At 41.1% G+C, this 19,061-nt stretch overlaps 3 protein-coding genes across 3 annotated transcripts; 2 read left to right on the top strand and 1 right to left on the bottom strand.

Moving 5' to 3' along the window:
• Positions 1-207: 207 nt before the first annotated feature.
• On the top strand, positions 208-6,093 carry PHYBLDRAFT_95976 (hypothetical protein; the record flags this gene model as incomplete). Its single annotated transcript, XM_018443937.1, has 11 exons — positions 208-1,182; positions 1,255-2,734; positions 3,002-4,204; positions 4,379-4,496; positions 4,584-4,816; positions 5,026-5,196; positions 5,249-5,352; positions 5,412-5,540; positions 5,620-5,710; positions 5,765-5,926; positions 5,987-6,093. Coding segments are annotated over 11 exons (4,773 nt in total), but the record flags the coding sequence as incomplete, so codon positions are not given.
• Positions 6,094-9,032: 2,939 nt separating this feature from the next.
• Positions 9,033-11,098, bottom strand: PHYBLDRAFT_188399 (hypothetical protein). Its single transcript, XM_018439496.1, has 4 exons — positions 11,008-11,098; positions 10,880-10,931; positions 10,648-10,814; positions 9,033-10,569 (listed from the first exon to the last, which is right to left on the bottom strand). Exons 1-4 carry the CDS (start codon positions 11,090-11,092, stop codon positions 9,332-9,334), a joined length of 1,542 nt encoding a protein of 513 aa, XP_018287276.1. The 5' UTR covers positions 11,093-11,098; the 3' UTR covers positions 9,033-9,331.
• A 658-nt stretch (positions 11,099-11,756) lies between these two features.
• On the top strand, positions 11,757-17,436 carry PHYBLDRAFT_127075 (hypothetical protein; the record flags this gene model as incomplete). The annotated part of the gene is made up of 16 exons (XM_018429143.1): positions 11,757-12,363; positions 12,435-12,720; positions 12,841-13,218; positions 13,299-13,315; positions 13,391-13,486; positions 13,563-14,186; positions 14,271-14,535; positions 14,611-14,676; positions 14,762-15,888; positions 15,986-16,087; positions 16,186-16,245; positions 16,315-16,597; positions 16,663-16,731; positions 16,816-16,939; positions 17,002-17,136; positions 17,222-17,436. Coding segments are annotated over 9 exons (3,025 nt in total), but the record flags the coding sequence as incomplete, so codon positions are not given.
• Positions 17,437-19,061: the final 1,625 nt, after the last annotated feature.

The raw sequence follows: 19,061 nt of genomic DNA, 5'->3' as shown, positions 1-19,061 counted from the left end.
CGCACTCAGAGCCTTATGCGCAATGCACCAATAACCACAGCTACTGTCGATGACAACTTTAGCAGTCCCGATACCCCTAGTTCACCTCCTCTAGCTGATGCTCCAATTCCACATATAACGAATAACCCACACAACAGCCAATCTGCACAAGATCTTGGGCGTATGCGTTCAATGGCCCTCGCAAGCTCTTTCTCACCTCGTCATCGTCGCGCAGCATCTGTACCACTGAGTATTGAGCTTGACGCAGCTTCACTTGAACACATTCGACGCTTGTTACGGCACATGCTTAATCGGGCTGATCCAAAAGTGGTTAAAAACCGTACTCAATGGGAAGAGGTCTTAATCAATTTACTGCTCAAGGTGTCGGACAATGTGAATCCCGACATTCGGGGCGGTGATGAGATTGATATCCGCCACTATGTTAAAGTAAAGAAGATTGCCGGAGGACAGCCCAAAGACAGTCTTTATGTCAAGGGTGTTGTGTGTACCAAGAATGTAGCTCACAAACATATGGTCCGCACTGTAACTAACCCACAAATCCTTATTCTTCTTTTTCCGCTTGAATGGTCTCGCGACACTTCGAAAGGAGAGCAACAGTTACAGCCGATCGATCCTGTATTGGCCCAAGAAAAAGACTATCTAGAAAAACTGGTCAACAGAATCATTGCTCTCAAGCCCTCTATTGTACTCGTAAGCTCAAATGTCTCCCGTCTCGCCCTTGACTTCTTGGTAAAGGCCAATATTGTGGTCGTTTACAATGTAAAGCTAAGCGTTCTCGATGCGGTGGCACGTTGTACAGGAGCCAGCATTATCCCATCGTTTATTCAACTCAATACAGAGGAGCTCACCCTCGGGCATTGTGGCACTTTTGAGACAAGAACACACGTTCACGAATGGATTCCTAATCGACGTAAAACCTTTTTGATGTTTCATGATTGTCCGCCTGATCTTGGTGCAACTATCATCCTTCGAGGTGGCCGTGTAGAGACATTGAGAGTAATTAAGCGTATTCTTGACTTTATGGTGTTTGTTGTTCATAACCTCAAGCTCGAATCATTTCTGATGCGTGATTTTGCCAAGATGCGGAACGTCGTCCGAGCCTCGCTTCCAACTGAAGATAAGGAAGCAACAGAAAGTGAAGAGAAGGATGTCAATGGTGTGACTATACCCGACCCACGCATTGTTGATATCTCCCTGACTTTTAATGAAAAGAAAGAGCCAGCGGTGATGGACGGAGAGACTTTAGTCCCAAAGCAAGGTCAATCAGCCTTACCCGTGCCCGCAAATGTCGCTGCGGAAATCGCGGCTTCAGCAGCAGCGGCAGCAGAAGCAGCCACAGCCAAAGCAATTATGATCAAGAAAATCAGAGATATGGAGAGTGATGAAAGGATAAAGCCAATGATGGATATAGTTACAAAATATAAGAATGTTACGCTGTCTGCGTCTCCAATGGCCAGATTCCCTCCACCATACTTGCTGTTGCGACTCAAGGAGACGCAGATGAGAATGATTGCCCTCATTGAAAAAGGAATAGCCCACTATAACCCAGATCCAAAGCTAAACCAACCATCAGTAGAGACATTACTTGCTATACCCTTACCAACATCATTAACAGACATGCCAGCATATATCCACGCGTTCGAGCCAGTTCTCAATGGCGACCTCGACTACCATCAAATACTTGAAGAACATCACCATCGCTGGCGGGCACTTGAAGCATGTATAGATACAACCACAGATACCCTCTCGCCATTTTTTTACCAGCAGCTTGTTGTTCTTTCGACAAGTATTTGCACAGAGACTACTGTACCATGCCAGGGCCCAGAGATGCGTTTGTTTGAATATTATCGTTCTGAGTCAGACATGACCTTGGGCCAGTATATTGTAGACACGGCTTACGATTCACCGGGTCTCTGTCCTTCAAGTATGTGTGATAGAACACTGCTCGAACATTACCGAGCATATGCTCATGGTAGTGACAGGGTTATTGTCCAAATTCAACGCTTTGAATCACCTCAGCCTTTGGCTCCAAACACGATCATGACATGGAGCTACTGCAAGCACTGTGCCCTATACACATCACTTACTCCGATGTCAGAAAATACCTGGAAATATTCATTTGGAAAATTCCTTGAGCTAATCTTCTATCAATCTGAGCAGCCACTATCAAAAATTGATCAATGTCCTCATACTATGTATCGCGATCACGTTCATTACTTTGGCTACAATGGGCTTGCTGTACGTTTCAACCACGAAAGTATTGAACCATTTGATGTATTTGTGCCACCTACATATCTATACCTCAATCCCAAATGCCTGAGCGCTGCAAAAGACGCCGCACTTGAGTCTGCACGTGGAAAGATTGCACGATTTTATGAGTCCATTGTTGAACGCAATCGCAACTTTATGTTTGATATTGTACAGCCAAACATGGTCGATTCATGCAAAGAGTTTCTACAAGATCTATCACGCCGTGCCAATGAAGAAAAGAAACAGATGTTACAGTCTCTCCAAGCTGTCTATGCCAAGACAGTTGCTACTGACATACTATGCTTCAACGAAGTTCGTTTCTACCTCCAGATGTGTGTGTATCAATGGGATCTCAAGTATCTTGAATTTGTTCGACAGTATGTTCGACCTGAACGAGAATTGCGTAGATTGACCGCTAGCCATTTCAGACGCATGATGCCTGCCGAAACTATGATATCAATGCCTGTCGCCAGCCTGGACTTACGTACAAAACGTGCCACAGAAGCAGCTGATTTACCCTTGCTCGATGTTGGTTTGGACGAGTACGATACCAATGCGTATGGTGTCTCAGGTCTTCAATCAATAGTCGAGCAAGAACCAGACGCTGTATTTTCTTTTAAGCAACAACCTTTGTTAGGGGAGTCGCCCACAACTGCAGCACCATGGCTTGAAGAGGAGATTCGTTTTGAGTCTCTCTTGCAAAAGATGCATGATGACCAAATTGAAGCAGTCAAGCGACGAGAGGCAGGAGACAAGGATTCCATAAATATTGACAAAAGCAAGAACGACGACGACGACGTTTCTTCTCAGGTCCTTGATCCTAGTGTTGCACGGCGTCTCTCTCTTGAACTGATGAAAGACAACCCAATCAGATCCGCATCATGGCAAGAAAGCGTTTTAGACCAAGACGACGAGCCTAAAATAAAGAAGGTCTTGCCTAAGCTTGAAGAGACTTCTATCTTGGGCCGTCATGCAGGAATATTGACTTTAATTTCTGCGGATGCATGTAAAAGAGTCGCAGTTGAGTTGTTGCCTAAAAGTGCAATTACCAAGTCCAAGAGTTCCCCACCTCCAGTCTCTAATCATATTAGCACTTCTCAGTTTGTTCCAGAAGCATCTCGTACTACCACAAGACGACAGAAACTGGAGAATGAAAGACAAAAGAGAATACAAAGTAAACAAAGTTCAGAGGAAAATAGCTCAAAGGACATTCGGTCACCTCGACAACATCCTTGGGATACTACTATCTCTCCATCTGAATCAAGTTCGCGTACTTCGTTGAATTCTGAAGTCCCAGTCAAGAAGGAGTTACCATTGAGCGGATACCGTTATGGATACAAGGGATCTACTGAACGAGGTAGTACTTCCCACAACAGAACACGACCACGAGTAGTTGAGCCTTTTGATAAAGGAAGGGAACTTGATAAGCATAATACCTCTTTTAACTACGGAAGAGCCTCAAGTAGCACTGAAAAGCCTAGGTATGGTAGTAACAGTGGCATGGCTACTCTACAGGTACCACTTCAGGTAAATCGGAGCATTAGATTCTCAAAGAACTTGGCATCAACCTTGAGAGCGCGTAATGCACGACAGAATTTGCCAAGTAAATCGTCAATTGAAGTCTACAAAACAATCAAGGATATTGTACGCGAAGAATCGGATGATGAGTTCCAAGCAACGGATATCGATGATCAGACTGACGTTGAAGACGATGATGAGCGATATACATCAATGTCACACGGATTCTCATTAACCCGAACGGATGAATATGACGAATCTCTTGGGCGCGAGACTGATCCTCCTCATATTCAACAACTTCGACGCTTCAATCGCGAGCAATTCCAAATGTTCAGCTCAAGCTTACCACACCTTAGTCTAGATTTAGAAGATACCAAACCGACAAACAAAGCTTTGAATGATCCGCTTCAACAAACAATTTCCGACTTTAGACTTGGTCGTACTCAAAGTGGATCCACTATTGAAACTGCCAAAACTGGAACGTTGACCATGATAGGTAAATGGCTAAAAGTAAAAGATATGTCGAAGAGGGATATTATATGCAATGCAACTTAAAGTGCATACCGGACATGCTCTTCAACTAACACGATATTGTTATACAAAAAAAAAGATTCCACAAACACTGAATTATCGAGCAGTGGCCCTGAACGCAATTCGTTTATCAAGACTATTACAAATATGCTGGCTGAAAAGGGTCTTGGAAACCTGGTTCCTCTAGAGTACCCTCTGTAAGTACTTTTATTTATTAAATATAATAGAACGTTGGTATTAGAAATGCAAATGAGTAACTCGCATTTTTTTTTTCAATTGTATAGATCGCCTATTGAGCACATTTTTCCAGGCTCAAACATAATTGTTGGGGAAGATGAGCCAAGTACCATTATTGCGTTCTCGCTTGATTGCTCTGACTACAGAGAGAAGCTTAAACAAATCCGAGCTAGTCACGCTGAGAACTCTGCGGATAATAATGGAGAAAGTCATGGAGAAAGTCATGGAGAAAGTCATATTTACGGCCAAGGTTATAATCATTCTGAGAAATACCCCGAAAGTTATGTAGACGACCATGCAGATGATATCAGCTTTTCAGGCGAGAGTGAAAAGATGACACTTGACACTATGGTCGATCCTTTGGCTCCAAATGCACCTTTCTTGGCTGAGCGTACTCTTTTGAGTAATTCTGGAAGTCATATAAAAAATTGTAAGCATACCTACTGCTGATACTGAATAACTACTAATTATATTATACCTTTTAATTAGACTTTGCGGATGGCACAACAAAGTTTTTCTGTAAAATTTTCTTTGTCGAGCAATTTGACGCATTACGCCACAAGTGTGGGTGTGATGAAAGCTATATCGCTTCACTTGTGAATTGCTGCAAATGGGATTCTTCTGGTGGTAAATCTGGTTCTGTGTTTTTGAAAACTAAAGGTAAGTATAATTTGCTCAAAAGAGACAGACATCGACTAACAGAATATTTTAGATGATCGTTTCATAATTAAGCAAATTCCAAAGTACGAAATGGATACCTTCTCAAGAATTGCTCCTGCTTATTTCAAATACATGGCCGAATCTTTTTTTCACGAGGTAATTAAGTGAGCATACATCCGTATAAACATAAGTAACTAATGATATCCTCTCTACAGCTTCCTACTGTTCTTTGCAAAATATTTGGTCTCTATCGCATTGGTTTTAAAAATACTGCAACTGGAAAATCTACTAGGATGTATATCTTGGTTATGGAGAACCTGTTTTATAAACGTGTAGTAAAAAAGGTAAATATTATATAAATATATATATATATATATATATCTTAAAGCGAAAGGGATAGTCTGATTTTATATTTTTATATAGATATTTGATTTAAAGGGATCTATGCGGAATAGGCATGTCCAAGAGACTGGAAAGAAAAACGAAGTTCTTTTAGACGAAAACATGGTCGAGCGTAAGAGAAAATATTTCTTTTCTGATATCCATACTAATAAAAGATGCTTTATAGTTGTCTACCAATCTCCTCTCTTTTTACGTGTACACGCAAAGGAAATGCTCAATGACTGTCTTCACAATGATACATTATTCCTTTCACGGTTAGATGTCATGGATTATTCGCTGCTTGTTGGTGTAGATGAAGAAAATCAAGAGCTTGTGGTTGGCATCGTTGGTAAAGTTTATATGCCAGCTATTTCTTTCCATGAAACATTTCATTGATCCATTTATATAGATTTTATTCGTACTTTTACTTGGGATAAGAAGTTAGAGAACTGGGTAAAAGAGTCCGGTATTCTGGGTGGTGGTGGCAAAGAACCAACAATCATATCACCGCGTCAATATCGGTTGAGGTTCAAAGCGGCTATGGACAGGTACTTCTTGATGGTCCCTGATTTTTGGATCAATAGACATAAGTGGGCTGCACCAAAACTCCTTGATAATGGAATGTCTATCCATCATCATCACCCCACCGATTATGATTCGGTTGTATAACATTGTTTTTATATATATATATATAAACAAACACACAAAAATAAAAGTTAGCACAGATATATTATATTTCTACATATTTACCTTTCTCTCGTATACTCTTTGTTTCCCAAAATTCATCGGTAAAGACATACTCATAATTAACTTGAAAGCCAATGATATGCAACAAGTATCGATGGTATCTTACTTTATTTTATTTTATTTTATTTTGTATTTAATAGTCAATACTATACGGTAAGTTTCTCAACAATAGATTGCTTGAAACCTAGTTATATTGCATGTTATAATTAAGCAACATGTATGCAGTTGTTTTTATTTTGTTATCTTGGTTAGACAAATATACAAGAATGTGTGCACTCATTCATTAAAAAGAATTCTGGTTAGATAAACCTCCTTCTAATGATAGCCATTCAGATCATGACCTTCAGCTCTATAATAATGGGTTGAACGGGGTCTTGGTTGGTACTCTCGTCGACTATTTGACCGAGGTCTCATAGAAGGTGGACGAACATATCCTTCGTGAGTAGTGACAATAGGATACTCTGGTCCTGGCCAGTGCGTCATTCCCCAGGCTTCTTCTTCAGAGTAGAGCGGCTGCATAACGGGTAAACCAGTAGGGGAGTAATAAGCTGTCTCATATCCATATTGCTCTGCACCATGATCTCCATAAGGTGGATAAGATGGATAATAGCCTAAGTTACTTTGTGTAGGATATCTAATTTCCTGGTTTCTACCCGGATAATTATTGTAGATCTGCCTATTACTAGGAGCAGCCCGCTCTACAGAATGACTCCTTCGCGATCTCGGCCTACTATTTTGTGGTCCCTGAGGTCTGTGATGACTATACCCTGTTTCTACAGGAGTTGGGTTATCTACATAATGTGTCTCATCCCAAAATGGCTCCACAGATCTTGAACGATGTTGATTAGAGCCTCCGCCAAATAAACTGCCTCGGCGTTGGCGACCTCCATTTCCTTGTCGCGGAGGAGGTCGATCCCTTGGTGAATCATAATACGGTGAGCGCTCAGATGGGCGGGGGTCTCTCAAAGAACGCTCACTTGTTCTTCTTGATGGAGGTCGTCGCCCAGAACTTATAGGTTGCTGATATCGTACATCATCATCTTGGTCATTGTGAGGTTGATATGTAAAATAGTCGTCTTGTGCAGAATTGGGACGCGAGTGAGGGCGTAAGGATGGCTGAGAAGGTCTTCTTCTTAGAGAAGGGTCTTCAGGACCCGCACGATCCCCAGAAGTGGGTCTGGATCTAGGGATATTCTGGTGTGGTTGCTGTCTTAAATGCCGATTATTAGGCGTCGATTGCTGAGAATTTGAATTATCATTAATTGGCCTTTGGCGTGAAAAAGTGCTAGGAACTGGCTGTGAATTTCCGTTTGTTTCTGCTACAGGAGTCTGCTGTACATTGTTGTTGATAATTCCGCTTTGAGCAAGTGCCTTCATAAGTTGCTCTTGTGTTCGGCTAATTTGATCAAGCATGGCTTGTTCGCGTAATCTGTGAGCTGTCTCACGCTCCTTCCATTCCTCTTGTTCTCGCTCTCTCTGGCGCTGCATCTGTTCAACTTGTCGTTGGAGAGTCTCGAAACCTTCAAGAGGACTTTTTTTAGGTTCTTCAGGCTGTCGTCTTTTGATATTCTCTTGTTGCAATATCTGAGCCTGTCCTTTAAGCCTTCTAGGATTGGTTTGAGGAAATGAACTACTTGGAATATCATTAAATTGATCGACATTAATCTGTAATTGACTGAGAATTGGTTTATCATCGTCATTGTTATTCTGCTGCAAACTATCCTGGGTATCAACATGACCCAAAGAATCTGAGGACCTCTCGGTTGATATTGAAAGTGCTTGGGGTGACAAACTAAAGCTTTTGCGATTCTTTGCACCCATTAGCATATTTACTCTATCAGAGCGATATTTGCTAGCACTTAGAGTATCCGATGATTTAACGGAAGAAGAAGACGGAGTACTGTTCGAGAGTTTTGGGGATATGTGGTGGTTTGTTGACTGGGATAAGGACGGCTCAGGGATTAGAAGAGAAGGACTCTGGATTGATGATCTGGACAAGTTTATTTTACTGCTATTTGTGGCAGTCGAATCGGGTGATTCGACGGCGGATTCATAAATAGGATTGGATTCAACACTACTAGCAATGGGTGGACCTTGGATACTATCTAAAAAGTATAGTTCATTCGTATCAGGGGCTATATCACAAAGAAACACAATGTATTAAATCCAAGTGATTCTCATTGTTGTTTTGATTAAATTGCTTACCTCTTTTACTAGAACTAACGTTCCCCATTTTCAAATCAGGTGAATCTGATGTTGTTAACTGGCGTTTGTCAGATCCAACGAAAGATGATATTTCACTCACAGCTTCAATGAAGTTGCTATTATTCGTACAAGACTTTGGTTCTTCACGTACAATGGGAAGCACCGGTTCAACTTGGGTCTTGTCCGCTTCGTAACTACGCAAAATATCGCGAGTAGGTGGGACAGCATATATTGGTTTTGGCATAACAAGTGGTGGTTGAATAAATTGTTGGGATTGTCTTTTGGATGGCATATCTCTGGCTGCTTGTTCAAGCTGTTTCTGTAATCTATTGCCTGATGCTTGTCTATTGTGGTCTAGGGGGATATGATTCGTATCGCCTTGGATAATAGCGGCTGAATCTAATGGTTGATGAGGTTCATATCCTACTAGATCTTTTCGACTAGACTTTGATTTTGACTTAAATAAACGTTTCATAACTGAAAGAGAAGAGAAGAGAAGGGTTGGGGTACAAAAAGTCTGTAGATTGTAAACAAAAAAGCAAAACAAGTAAATCAACAACAAGACTATTTCTGTTGCCAGATACAAATAAGGCCCAAAATAAGCCAAGAAGATTTAATATGGGAACACAATAAGAGTTTTATGGTTCTATTGTGATACACAAGGATATTCTGACGTTCTTTCTTATGGTTTATTTTATTTTTTGTTTTAATGCAAAGGGTCCAGTGCAAAAGTACAATCAATTACTAGGCTTCTTGTTAAGCGTTACTGGCCATGTTTTTATTTTTTTAATTTATAGAGTATTTACTGGCCACCCATCTCCTTGGCGAGCTCCTCGGAACGCTTGATGACATCGTTGATATCACCCTGCATGTAGAAAGCAGTCTCGGGAAGACCATCGTGCTTACCGTCCAAGATTTCCTTGAAGGAGCGGATGGTATCCTGGAGAGGGACAAGACGACCCTCGTAACCAGTGAAAACCTGGGCGACAGCGAAAGGCTGGGACAAGAAACGCTGGATCTTACGGGCACGCTCGACAACAAGCTTATCCTCCTCAGACAACTCATCCATACCAAGAATGGCAATGATATCCTGGAGAGACTTGTAGTTCTGGAGGATCTGCTGAACCTGAGTGGCGACCTTGTAGTGCTCGTCACCGACAATACGGGGATCCAAGATACGGGACTTGGAGTCAAGGGGATCGACAGCGGGGTAGATACCCAACTCAGCAATGGAACGAGACAACACAGTGGTGGCATCCAAGTGAGCAAAGGTGGTGGCGGGGGCGGGATCGGTCAAATCATCAGCGGGCACGTAAACGGCCTGGACAGAGGTAATGGAACCGTTCTTGGTGGTGGTAATACGCTCCTGCATACCACCCATATCGGTGGAAAGAGTGGGCTGGTAACCGACGGCAGAGGGAATACGACCCAAAAGGGCAGACACCTCAGAACCGGCCTGAGTGAAACGGAAAATGTTGTCAATGAAGAGCAACACATCCTGACCTTCATCATCACGGAAGTACTCGGCAATGGTCAAACCAGTAAGAGCAACACGAGCACGGGCTCCTGGGGGCTCGTTCATCTGACCGAAGACGAGAGCACACTTGGACTCACCCTCGAGCTTGATGACACCAGTCTCCATCATCTCATGGTAAAGATCGTTACCCTCACGAGTACGCTCACCGACACCGCAGAAGATGGAGTAACCACCGTGGGCCTTGGCGATGTTGTTGATCAATTCCTGAATCAACACAGTCTTACCGACACCAGCACCTCCGAAAAGACCAATCTTACCACCACGGGCATAAGGAGCCAAGAGATCGACGACCTTGATACCAGTCTCGAGAATCTCGGGAGTGGGGGACTGGTCAACGAACTCAGGAGCCTCAGCGTGAATGGGACGGGAAGACTTGGCGTTGATGGGACCACGCTCATCGATGGGCTCACCAATAACGTTGATGATACGACCGAGGACCTCCTTACCGACGGGAATGGTAATGGGGGCACCAGTATCGACGACCTTCTGGCCACGGACGAGACCTAGAAGTTAAAGTAAGTAATCGAAGAAACGCGACAAGACGCGAGAAAGTGGCTTTTCTCCTTTTTGTTTGGTCTTACCTTCAGTACCGTCCATAGCAATGGTACGGACAGTGTTCTCACCCAAGTGCTGGGAGACCTCGAGAACGAGACGACCACCAGTGTGGTCCTGAACCTCGAGAGCGTTCAAAATGGCGGGGAGGTTGTCCTGTTCGAACTGGACATCGACAACGGCACCAATAACGGAACTATATAGAATGTGGAAGTCAGCATTGCATGCGGATGACACGTCAAATTTAAATAGGGTACATACCGAATCTGACCGGGGGTGGCGGTGGCAACGGCAGCAGTGGCGTAGGTACGGGCTAAAAAAAGTTTGAACGATCATCAAAACAATGGACTTTTTGCACATGGCACGTTGACTGAAATAAAGGTTATTACCAGAAGCCTGAGCAAGGGAGGCAGCGTTGGCGCGGGTAGCACGAACGGCGTTACGAGATGCCGTGAGGAAACGATGGATTTGCATAATGAGGTATCCTTTTGTCTCGAAAGAGAAGCAAGCTTAAAAGGAGAGGGGAAGGTTTGGAGAGTTCGATGGAAATTACACGCCCGCAAAAAAATAACCTTGCCGGGGTAGGGCCAGCCCCCCTCCCTTCTCCTCTCATTCCAGGCTTTACCCACCGCTCTTCCCCGGCCCAATTCACCTCCCGTATCCCGGAACTTATTACGTCACGTATTTATCGTCCCTTTTCTTTTTTGCTACGGTAGAATAATTTGCCTACTTTCCACAACAAAGATTACTGAATTGAAAGGCTTAGATTCTATTGGACACACACACACAAAAGAAAGAAAGAAGGTCCTGGTGCCGACATGCCGGATGCACACCGGTCATGCAATTCCATTTTGTATGTACGCGCACACACTCACACACTCACACAATTATACACTCGCACAATTGTACACATATACACGCACACGCACCCACACACGCATTTGTGCATTTGTGCATTCGTGCACTCATAAGCTTGTACGCTTGTACACTCGCACACTCGCACACACTCCAGACAGCGATTCTCCTTCAATTTTCATTCACGCTTAATAAATATATAATTTTCCTTGTTTCTTCTTCGCTTTCTTTTTTATATCTTTATTTTACTTTTATATTTTTACAAGTTAAATAAATAAATATCGATGGCTAGATATTCAAATACTAGTCAGGACTCTCAAAGTCCCTTACTAGTAGACTCGGTCCAAAAATCACCTCGTCGCCGCACTCGCCTTATCTGGTCTTTGAGTGCCTTGGCAGTGTTTGGCTTGACATGTATCTATCTTACACACTCTTTACCTTCGGCCCCTATCGAGGGTATACATAGCCAGGCCTTCTGGAGTGACAGTGCTGCAGCAAAAGTTGTTGCCCCTGGAATATCGCTGAAATCGTTTAACCACGGGTTATCTAAGTGTCAGTCTATTTTGGAACGTCAACACAAGGAAACCAACACCTCTCGTGTGCGCCACAGAAACCCCAGAGCCGTTTCAAAGGAGAAGCTACTATTGATAAAAAACGGCCAGATTTGGCTCAATGACCGCTACCTTCACGGAGATATTCTTATTGAAGACGGTCTTATTACTGCTGTTGACAAAGATATCGATGTACCCGATGCACGCGTCATCGATGCCAAAGGGCGTATTGTCACACCCGGTATTGTGGACATGCATTCTCATATGGCTGGCAGTAGTTTCCCTGGTTTAAGAGCGTCAGATGATATTAATGAAATGACACATCCCACTACTCCTTATGTAAGCCGCACTTTAATCAAATATTTGCACAGCCTTATAACACTTAGTAAAAAATTGATCTTAACTCGTAGGTACGCGTTATCGACGCTATCAGTCCAAGTGATCCCGGATTGAAAATCGTGGCTAGCGGTGGTGTTACAACATCGCTTATTCTTCCTGGCTCTGGCAACCTGATGGGTGGAGAGGCCGCCGTGATCAAGCTACGACCCGTTCCGACATTGTCCAACCAAGACATGTTGATCGGCGCAGGTGTTGAGGATGAAGATGAAGAAATAGTGTGGCGTTATATGAAGATGGCTTGTGGAGAAAACCCCAAAACATATTACGGAGGATATCTCAACAGAGCACCCATGACACGTAAGGATAGTTTTCTATTTGATTAAATCTATCTGGTGTGTAGAAATAGATAGACAAATAGGAGATCTAAATCACCAAGCGGCGATTATGTTTTGCTTCCTCTTTGATGGTTCTATCCAGGTATGGGAGAAAATTACCTGTTCCGGAAAAGATTCGAAGAAGCGCAGGCACTCATGAGAGCACAAGACGACTGGTGTGATGCTGCGACAAGAGTAAACGCAACTTTTCCCACCGATAAACCTATTGACGAAACTACAATCACTCGCCTCACGGAGAGATTCCCAGAGTTAATTGATCTTGAGAGTCTAGTAGCCCTACTCAGACACGAAGTTCTGTTGAATATCCACTGTTATCTCCCTCAAGATATCGAAGCTATGATTAGTCACTCGCTTGAGTTTGATTTTGAAATCGCTGGTCTCCATCATGCATTGGCAGCATGGAAAGTACCAGAAGTTATCAAGCGCGCAAAGACCAACATAACTATTGCTACATTTGCTGGTAAATATAACACATTATGATGATCTTTCTTGCTTAAAGTAAATCAAACTCATCATATCTCTCTATTTGTTCGCTTGCAGACATGTGGGGATACAAGGTACAGCATAATACCTTCATCTTAATGCTGTAAATGGATATATAGTGTGGATAGCTAACCGAGAAATATATATAGGCCGAGGCATGGGAGCAGAATGTTCATGCACCTTCTATCCTCGCTGATGCTGGTATCCCTGTTGCATTCAAGAGTGATCACCCTGTAATGAATGCCGTAAGTAATAAAAGATATATATATATTATGGAATTATCAAAAACTAACCGTATTCACAAACATACTTAAAAACCAGCGTGATTTAATGCATGAAGCTCAAAAAGCCTTCCATTATGGTTTTGACGAGCATCTGGCTTTGGCTGCCGTTACAAGCGTTCCTGCTAAGGCTCTCAAGCTTGACCATCGTATCGGACGTATTGCTCCTGGAATGGATGCTGATATTGTCATATGGGAACGACATCCTCTTCGTTTGGGTGCGCGACCTCAAAAGGTTATCATAGATGGCGCTGAAATGAATTTCAAAGCATCATGGGCAAAGAGCGTCGAAGAAGATCAGGATTCAACCTGGGTTGATACCTTGGCTGATACAGTAGATGTAGCTGACAAAAAAGAAGAGAAAAAGGGTTGGCTACCTCCGTTTAGTACTAGTACTATGAAGCTCGAAGATCACGGTTTGAACAACCCAATCAAATTCGACGAAGCTTGTGGACCAAATGTTAATTCATTTGTGATGCGCAACATTGGCCGTTTGTACATGGGTCCCGATGAGACTTACGATTCTACTATGGCCAAAGAACGGATTGGTTTGGTAGTCAAGGATGGTGTGATTATCTGTGCTGGTATTGAATGTGACAGAGAGCATGTTGAATGGCCAAAATCCAGCCCTGTCTTTGAGATGGGTGGCGCTGTGATTATTCCGGTAACTAAATTGAAATATATATATACACGTTTCTAGAGACAGTGCTTATTAATGAACATTTATACCAATTAAACTGTAATTTAGGGTATTTTTTCTGCTGGCGAGTCTCTTGGCTTAATAGAGATTCAAGCTGAATCAAGCACCCAAGATGGTATTGCCAAAAACGATGTATCCGATCCGAAACTCGCCCAAACTGTAGTCAGAGCTGCTGATGGTATCAAGTTGAATGGTCTCCATCTTCAAAAGGCCTTCAAGGCTGGTGTCACAACTTCAATCAGCCAACCTTTGGTTGAATCTGCTGGCCTAGCAGGTGTATCAGTGTCTTTCCGTACTGGTACAGAACGCACAGGTTAGCTTACTAATATGCTCACGTTTAATTAGAGAGGACATAATACATATATTATATTGCTAATACATTGCTTAGTATTGGACACCAATGATACAATTATCAATGATGAGACTGCTCTTCATTTCGTTGTTGGAACTTCTGGTATGATAATGACTCATTCAATTGGCTAGTAAAAGCGAAAAAAAAACAGCTCGATGTTTGATATTTACATTGGCTTCTCTCACAGGATCTACTACTGTTTCACAGCAGATTGCTGCTATTCGTGACCTCTTAACCACTAATGTGAACAAAGATGCGTCCACCAACGTGTTTGCTCGTGCTGCCCAAGGAAAGCTACCTGTTGTTATTCAAACAAATGACAAGGATGAAATTGCATCTATTGTTCAAATGAAGAAACAGCTTTATGATCAGTCCAAGCAGCAGTTTAGTGTCAAGTTTATTATCCTGGGTGGCGCTGAGGCACACCTTGTTGCCGATCATCTCAAACGTCTCGATATCCCTGTCATTCTATCTCCCGCTCGCTGTTTCCCCGGTGATTGGTCCTCACGCCTGTGCCTTTCTGGCCCTCCTCTTACTCCCTTCACAGGTCTTGATATCCTCATCGATCGCCAGGTGCGTGTAGGTTTGGCCTCTACTGATGTTAATAATGGAGATGCTCGCAATTTGATCTGGGAAGCTGGCTGGAATCTTGCACACAACGGAAAGCTTGATGAATCACAGGCTGTTGGACTAGTAACCTGGAACATCGCTGATATATTTGGACTTGGTTCTAAGGATATTGGAACCATCCAAGTTGGTCACAAGGCTGATTTTGTGGCATACAACAGCAACCCATTCGAGTTTGGATCGCGAGTTTTGATGGTCTATGGTGGTGGACATTCTGGTCCTGAATGCTTTCCAAAGCAGATTTAATAATTAATCGAAAATGTAAAACAAAACAAAACAAAACAAAACAAAACAAAACAAAACAACAACAACAAAAAGTATATGGAGCTTGTCTTTATGAAACAAAAGTTCAAAGAAAAGTGCATAGCATAAGGCAGCATAAAATAATTTTATTTCTCTCTCTCTCTCTGTTGTTTTATATTGTGGGAAAGTAATGTTAATAACTATTACTTCTTTGTAAGATTTTATCTCCCTCTTCAAGTTCGATAGATCTATCAAGATGATGTAAGCCATAAATGGGTGGTGGCTCAACAAGTTGAGCAGATTGTGGATCAAAAGTAGTTTGATTTTGGACAAATGGGTTTGGAAGAGGTGCAGGAGGATGACTCAAGTTTGCAGAGCTAGAAACTGAGCTGGGAGCTGAAGAGCTAGAAGGAGAACCATGGTTTGATGTATAATTCCCTGATGCTAAAAGATGAATAAAAATAAGAATACGAATAAAAAGTAGGAAACAAAGCTGCATTTATGCAAATTACTTATAAGAATATGTTTTAAGTATACTTACTTGGAATATTTGGAGAAAGATGATTTAAATGATTTGAATGATTGTATTGACTGTGCTGATTGTATTGGTTGTATTGGTTGTATTGGTTATGTTGATTATTTGCTAAAAGTTAAGAATACACACATACACATACACAGCTGTTAGCAAACAGATATACAGGACATTATAAAAGATATGCATATTTTCTGTGTAAGGCATACCAGTATTACTCTGATAAGGGTTCATAATTGGTGATGAATTCAAAGTTGGATTGATTTGGTCTAAAATAAACAACGTGAGAAATGATACTTATCAAGAAAAAATACGTTAAATATTTATAAGAAACTCACTTTGTAAGCTTATAAGAGTATCACTAATAGATCGTTGAGCATTGTCCCGAAGCGTCGAGATTGGTTGTGAAGGAATACTTGAGCGTACTCTGTAAGAATGTGCTAGTCAAGCATCGATAACACTGACACTAAAGAGGGAGAAAATCCCCGAGCTTTGATTGGGGTTTCATTTCTTAAATTTACCTTTCTAACTTGGTTTGCAAAATATTTAGTGAATTGTTGCTCTCTATATTGTACTTGTTCACCATTTTTGAGTATAGAGCTGAGGCTGATTCCAACGCGGCTAATTATTGAAAAGTTTAGATTTAACAGATATATAGTAATAACGCTTCTTTTCTCAAGACCTACCTTGCTTCCCTTCCATAGCTATTGCCCTAATTGGCTTAAATTCCTGTGATCGGCTTGATCCACAGCTTCCTGTATTTAATAAAAAGAATATAATCAGCCTTCTAGATTTAATGCAATTAACTTTTGCACCGAATGCATTCGAACAATATTTACGAGATCTTTCATCATGACCAAAGCGATCTCTTCGATTGAATCTTCGCTCTCGACTTTCCTGCGCCAGCTGGTCTCGCCACACAGCAAGGTCTTGTCGTACATTTAGACCTGGCGGGTTTATTCTCTGAGATAAGAAGTATAATGATGAATATTTAATTTAACTATAAATAAAGTCAATCTGCTTACTGGAGTTAAATTTTGGTGTTGAAAGTTGATATTTGGTGATTGAATGTTAAGATTTGGTGGTTGAATGTTAAGATTTGGTGAACGAATGTTGATACTTGGTGGACGGAGGTTAATATTCGACGAGGGAATAAATGGCTAGTTAAAATAAACGTTTCAAGTATAGAGTACATTTTAGTACTTGATGTATTTTGAAGGCAAATACTCTAAATGCATTACATACATTACGCTCTGGTATATTTATATGCTGTCTACTTGGTAATGGGGGACTATAAAAAGAGTTGTTTTCTGGATGGGTTGTGTTCGACATGTTCAATAGAGCCTCGACAGCTGCCTCCATGTTACCCTTGACTGAGTCAAGGACACTGCTGATAATTGAAGCTTCGAAGCTAGGAAACGCTTCTTTAAGCGTTTCTAATTTTGATGTCATAAAAGGATTGCTCATTGTGATTAGTGATTAAGAAGAAGGAGAATTGATAAAACAGGTTCTTTATTTCGTGATAGATTTTCAAAGTCACGATATTGATAAAAATGAAAGTATGTGGGTGTGCAATTTATTTTTAGCAGAATGCGAGATGACCTTTTTTTCTTGAGTTGGTTGCCAAGTGACATAAGAGAGTGCACAATATGTGTACAGAATTCATAAATAGAAAACTGATTATATCTGGTGAAACAAGCATTTTTTGAAATAGATGTTCTGCTCTCTTCGTTAATTTGACTATATTAAACACATTTGCAAGCTTTTAGAAACAAGCAAATACCATTCGATATAACCAGTGTAACTGTAGGTATTGGCCTAGGGCTCAGCTTCTTCAGATGGCCACACTGCAAATACAGCATTGCCAATTGCTTGAGTTAGTGAGTGTGGCTCAGCATATTTAAGTCATTAATGAATTACAGTGAAAGGAAGGAAATGGTGTTACAAGATAGAGACTTTAGTTTCAATCCTTGGAGTTGAAGCTGATTATTGTAATGTAAAATTATAGCATGAATATATTCTACGATCCGAAATACTGGGACTTGATCTCTCCCTGTCCAGGTGTGAATAGAGCAACAACTAAAGAAGATCGATTTTTTTTGAAATTAGCTTCAATTACAACTAAAGTCTATTTTTTTTTTGTAAAACATAAATGGATTTGGGTGCCAAGACTTACAGATATAACCTAAATGTAGCGTATAATTTATAGAACAAGATACTCTGTTCTACCAAGCTTTTCTTACTTTGAAAATGACGATTCTTTTTTATTATTTTCTCCATAATAAGAATAATTTGAGTATCCCAATAATTTATTATTCAGTGAATAAGATTAGTAAAAATATAGTTGATTGACCTTGGCATAACGAGTTTAAATGAATTTGATAGGCAAAATATATCAAAAGAATTTTTTTTTACAAAAGAGACCCGATGAACTATCCGCCACACTTGTAACACCCATACTCCCAACACGAGGAATCATATATACATAAATAATATACTATGTTTTCACTAATAATTTAAAGCTCTTAATATATTCTTGACATATATTCTCCAATAAAATTCACATAACCGATTCTTATTTTCACGTTTATACAAAAACGAGTCTGTAAACATAATTGGACAGAATAACTAAAAATTTAGGGGAAGTAAGAAATGTTCTTACTAAGTATATTCGATTTATTCTACAGAAGTCCAGAATTAGTTTGATCTTGTTATATTCCTTTTCAGCAAAATATTTAAGTAAAAACTTGTCATCTTGGTCAGATACTCTTTTTACCCCTACATGTCAAAGCTTTGCTCACTTTTTCATTCTTAGCGTCTCGAAGAACCATATATATATATATATATATCAGTGAAATTGGTTTAAACAGAACTGTATTTGATATACTTTATTTATAATATGCAAGGGACCTTGATAGTTTGTGAGTTTCTTTTACTAATAGGGTAAAGGAATATGGAATCGACTCTCCGATGACACTTCATCTTCTGAGACAGCCCAATATTAGATCGAATGGTTTTTGCAAGGTGACGAGGCTGGTATATTCTAAATCAAATAAACTACGCATCTTGCTTGAAAAGCAATCGT

Source organism: Phycomyces blakesleeanus (genome assembly GCF_001638985.1).
Source record: "Phycomyces blakesleeanus NRRL 1555(-) unplaced genomic scaffold PHYBLscaffold_22, whole genome shotgun sequence".
Lineage (NCBI taxonomy): Eukaryota > Fungi > Mucoromycota > Mucoromycetes > Mucorales > Phycomycetaceae > Phycomyces > Phycomyces blakesleeanus.
Note: the sequence above shows the minus strand (reverse complement) of the source record. Positions and strands in the feature narration are given on the sequence as shown.

Bases quoted from the DNA above. Each gene is read 5' to 3' on its own strand.
- PHYBLDRAFT_188399 (XM_018439496.1), bottom strand. From the start codon at position 11,092: ATGCAAATCCATCGTTTCCTCACGGCATCTCGTAACGCCGTTCGTGCT. The intron at 10,932-11,007 runs GTAATAACCTTT...AACTTTTTTTAG, and splicing joins CTCCCTTGCTCAGGCTTCTG to CCCGTACCTACGCCACTGCT. The intron at 10,815-10,879 runs GTATGTACCCTA...CATTCTATATAG, and splicing joins GCCACCCCCGGTCAGATTCG to TTCCGTTATTGGTGCCGTTG.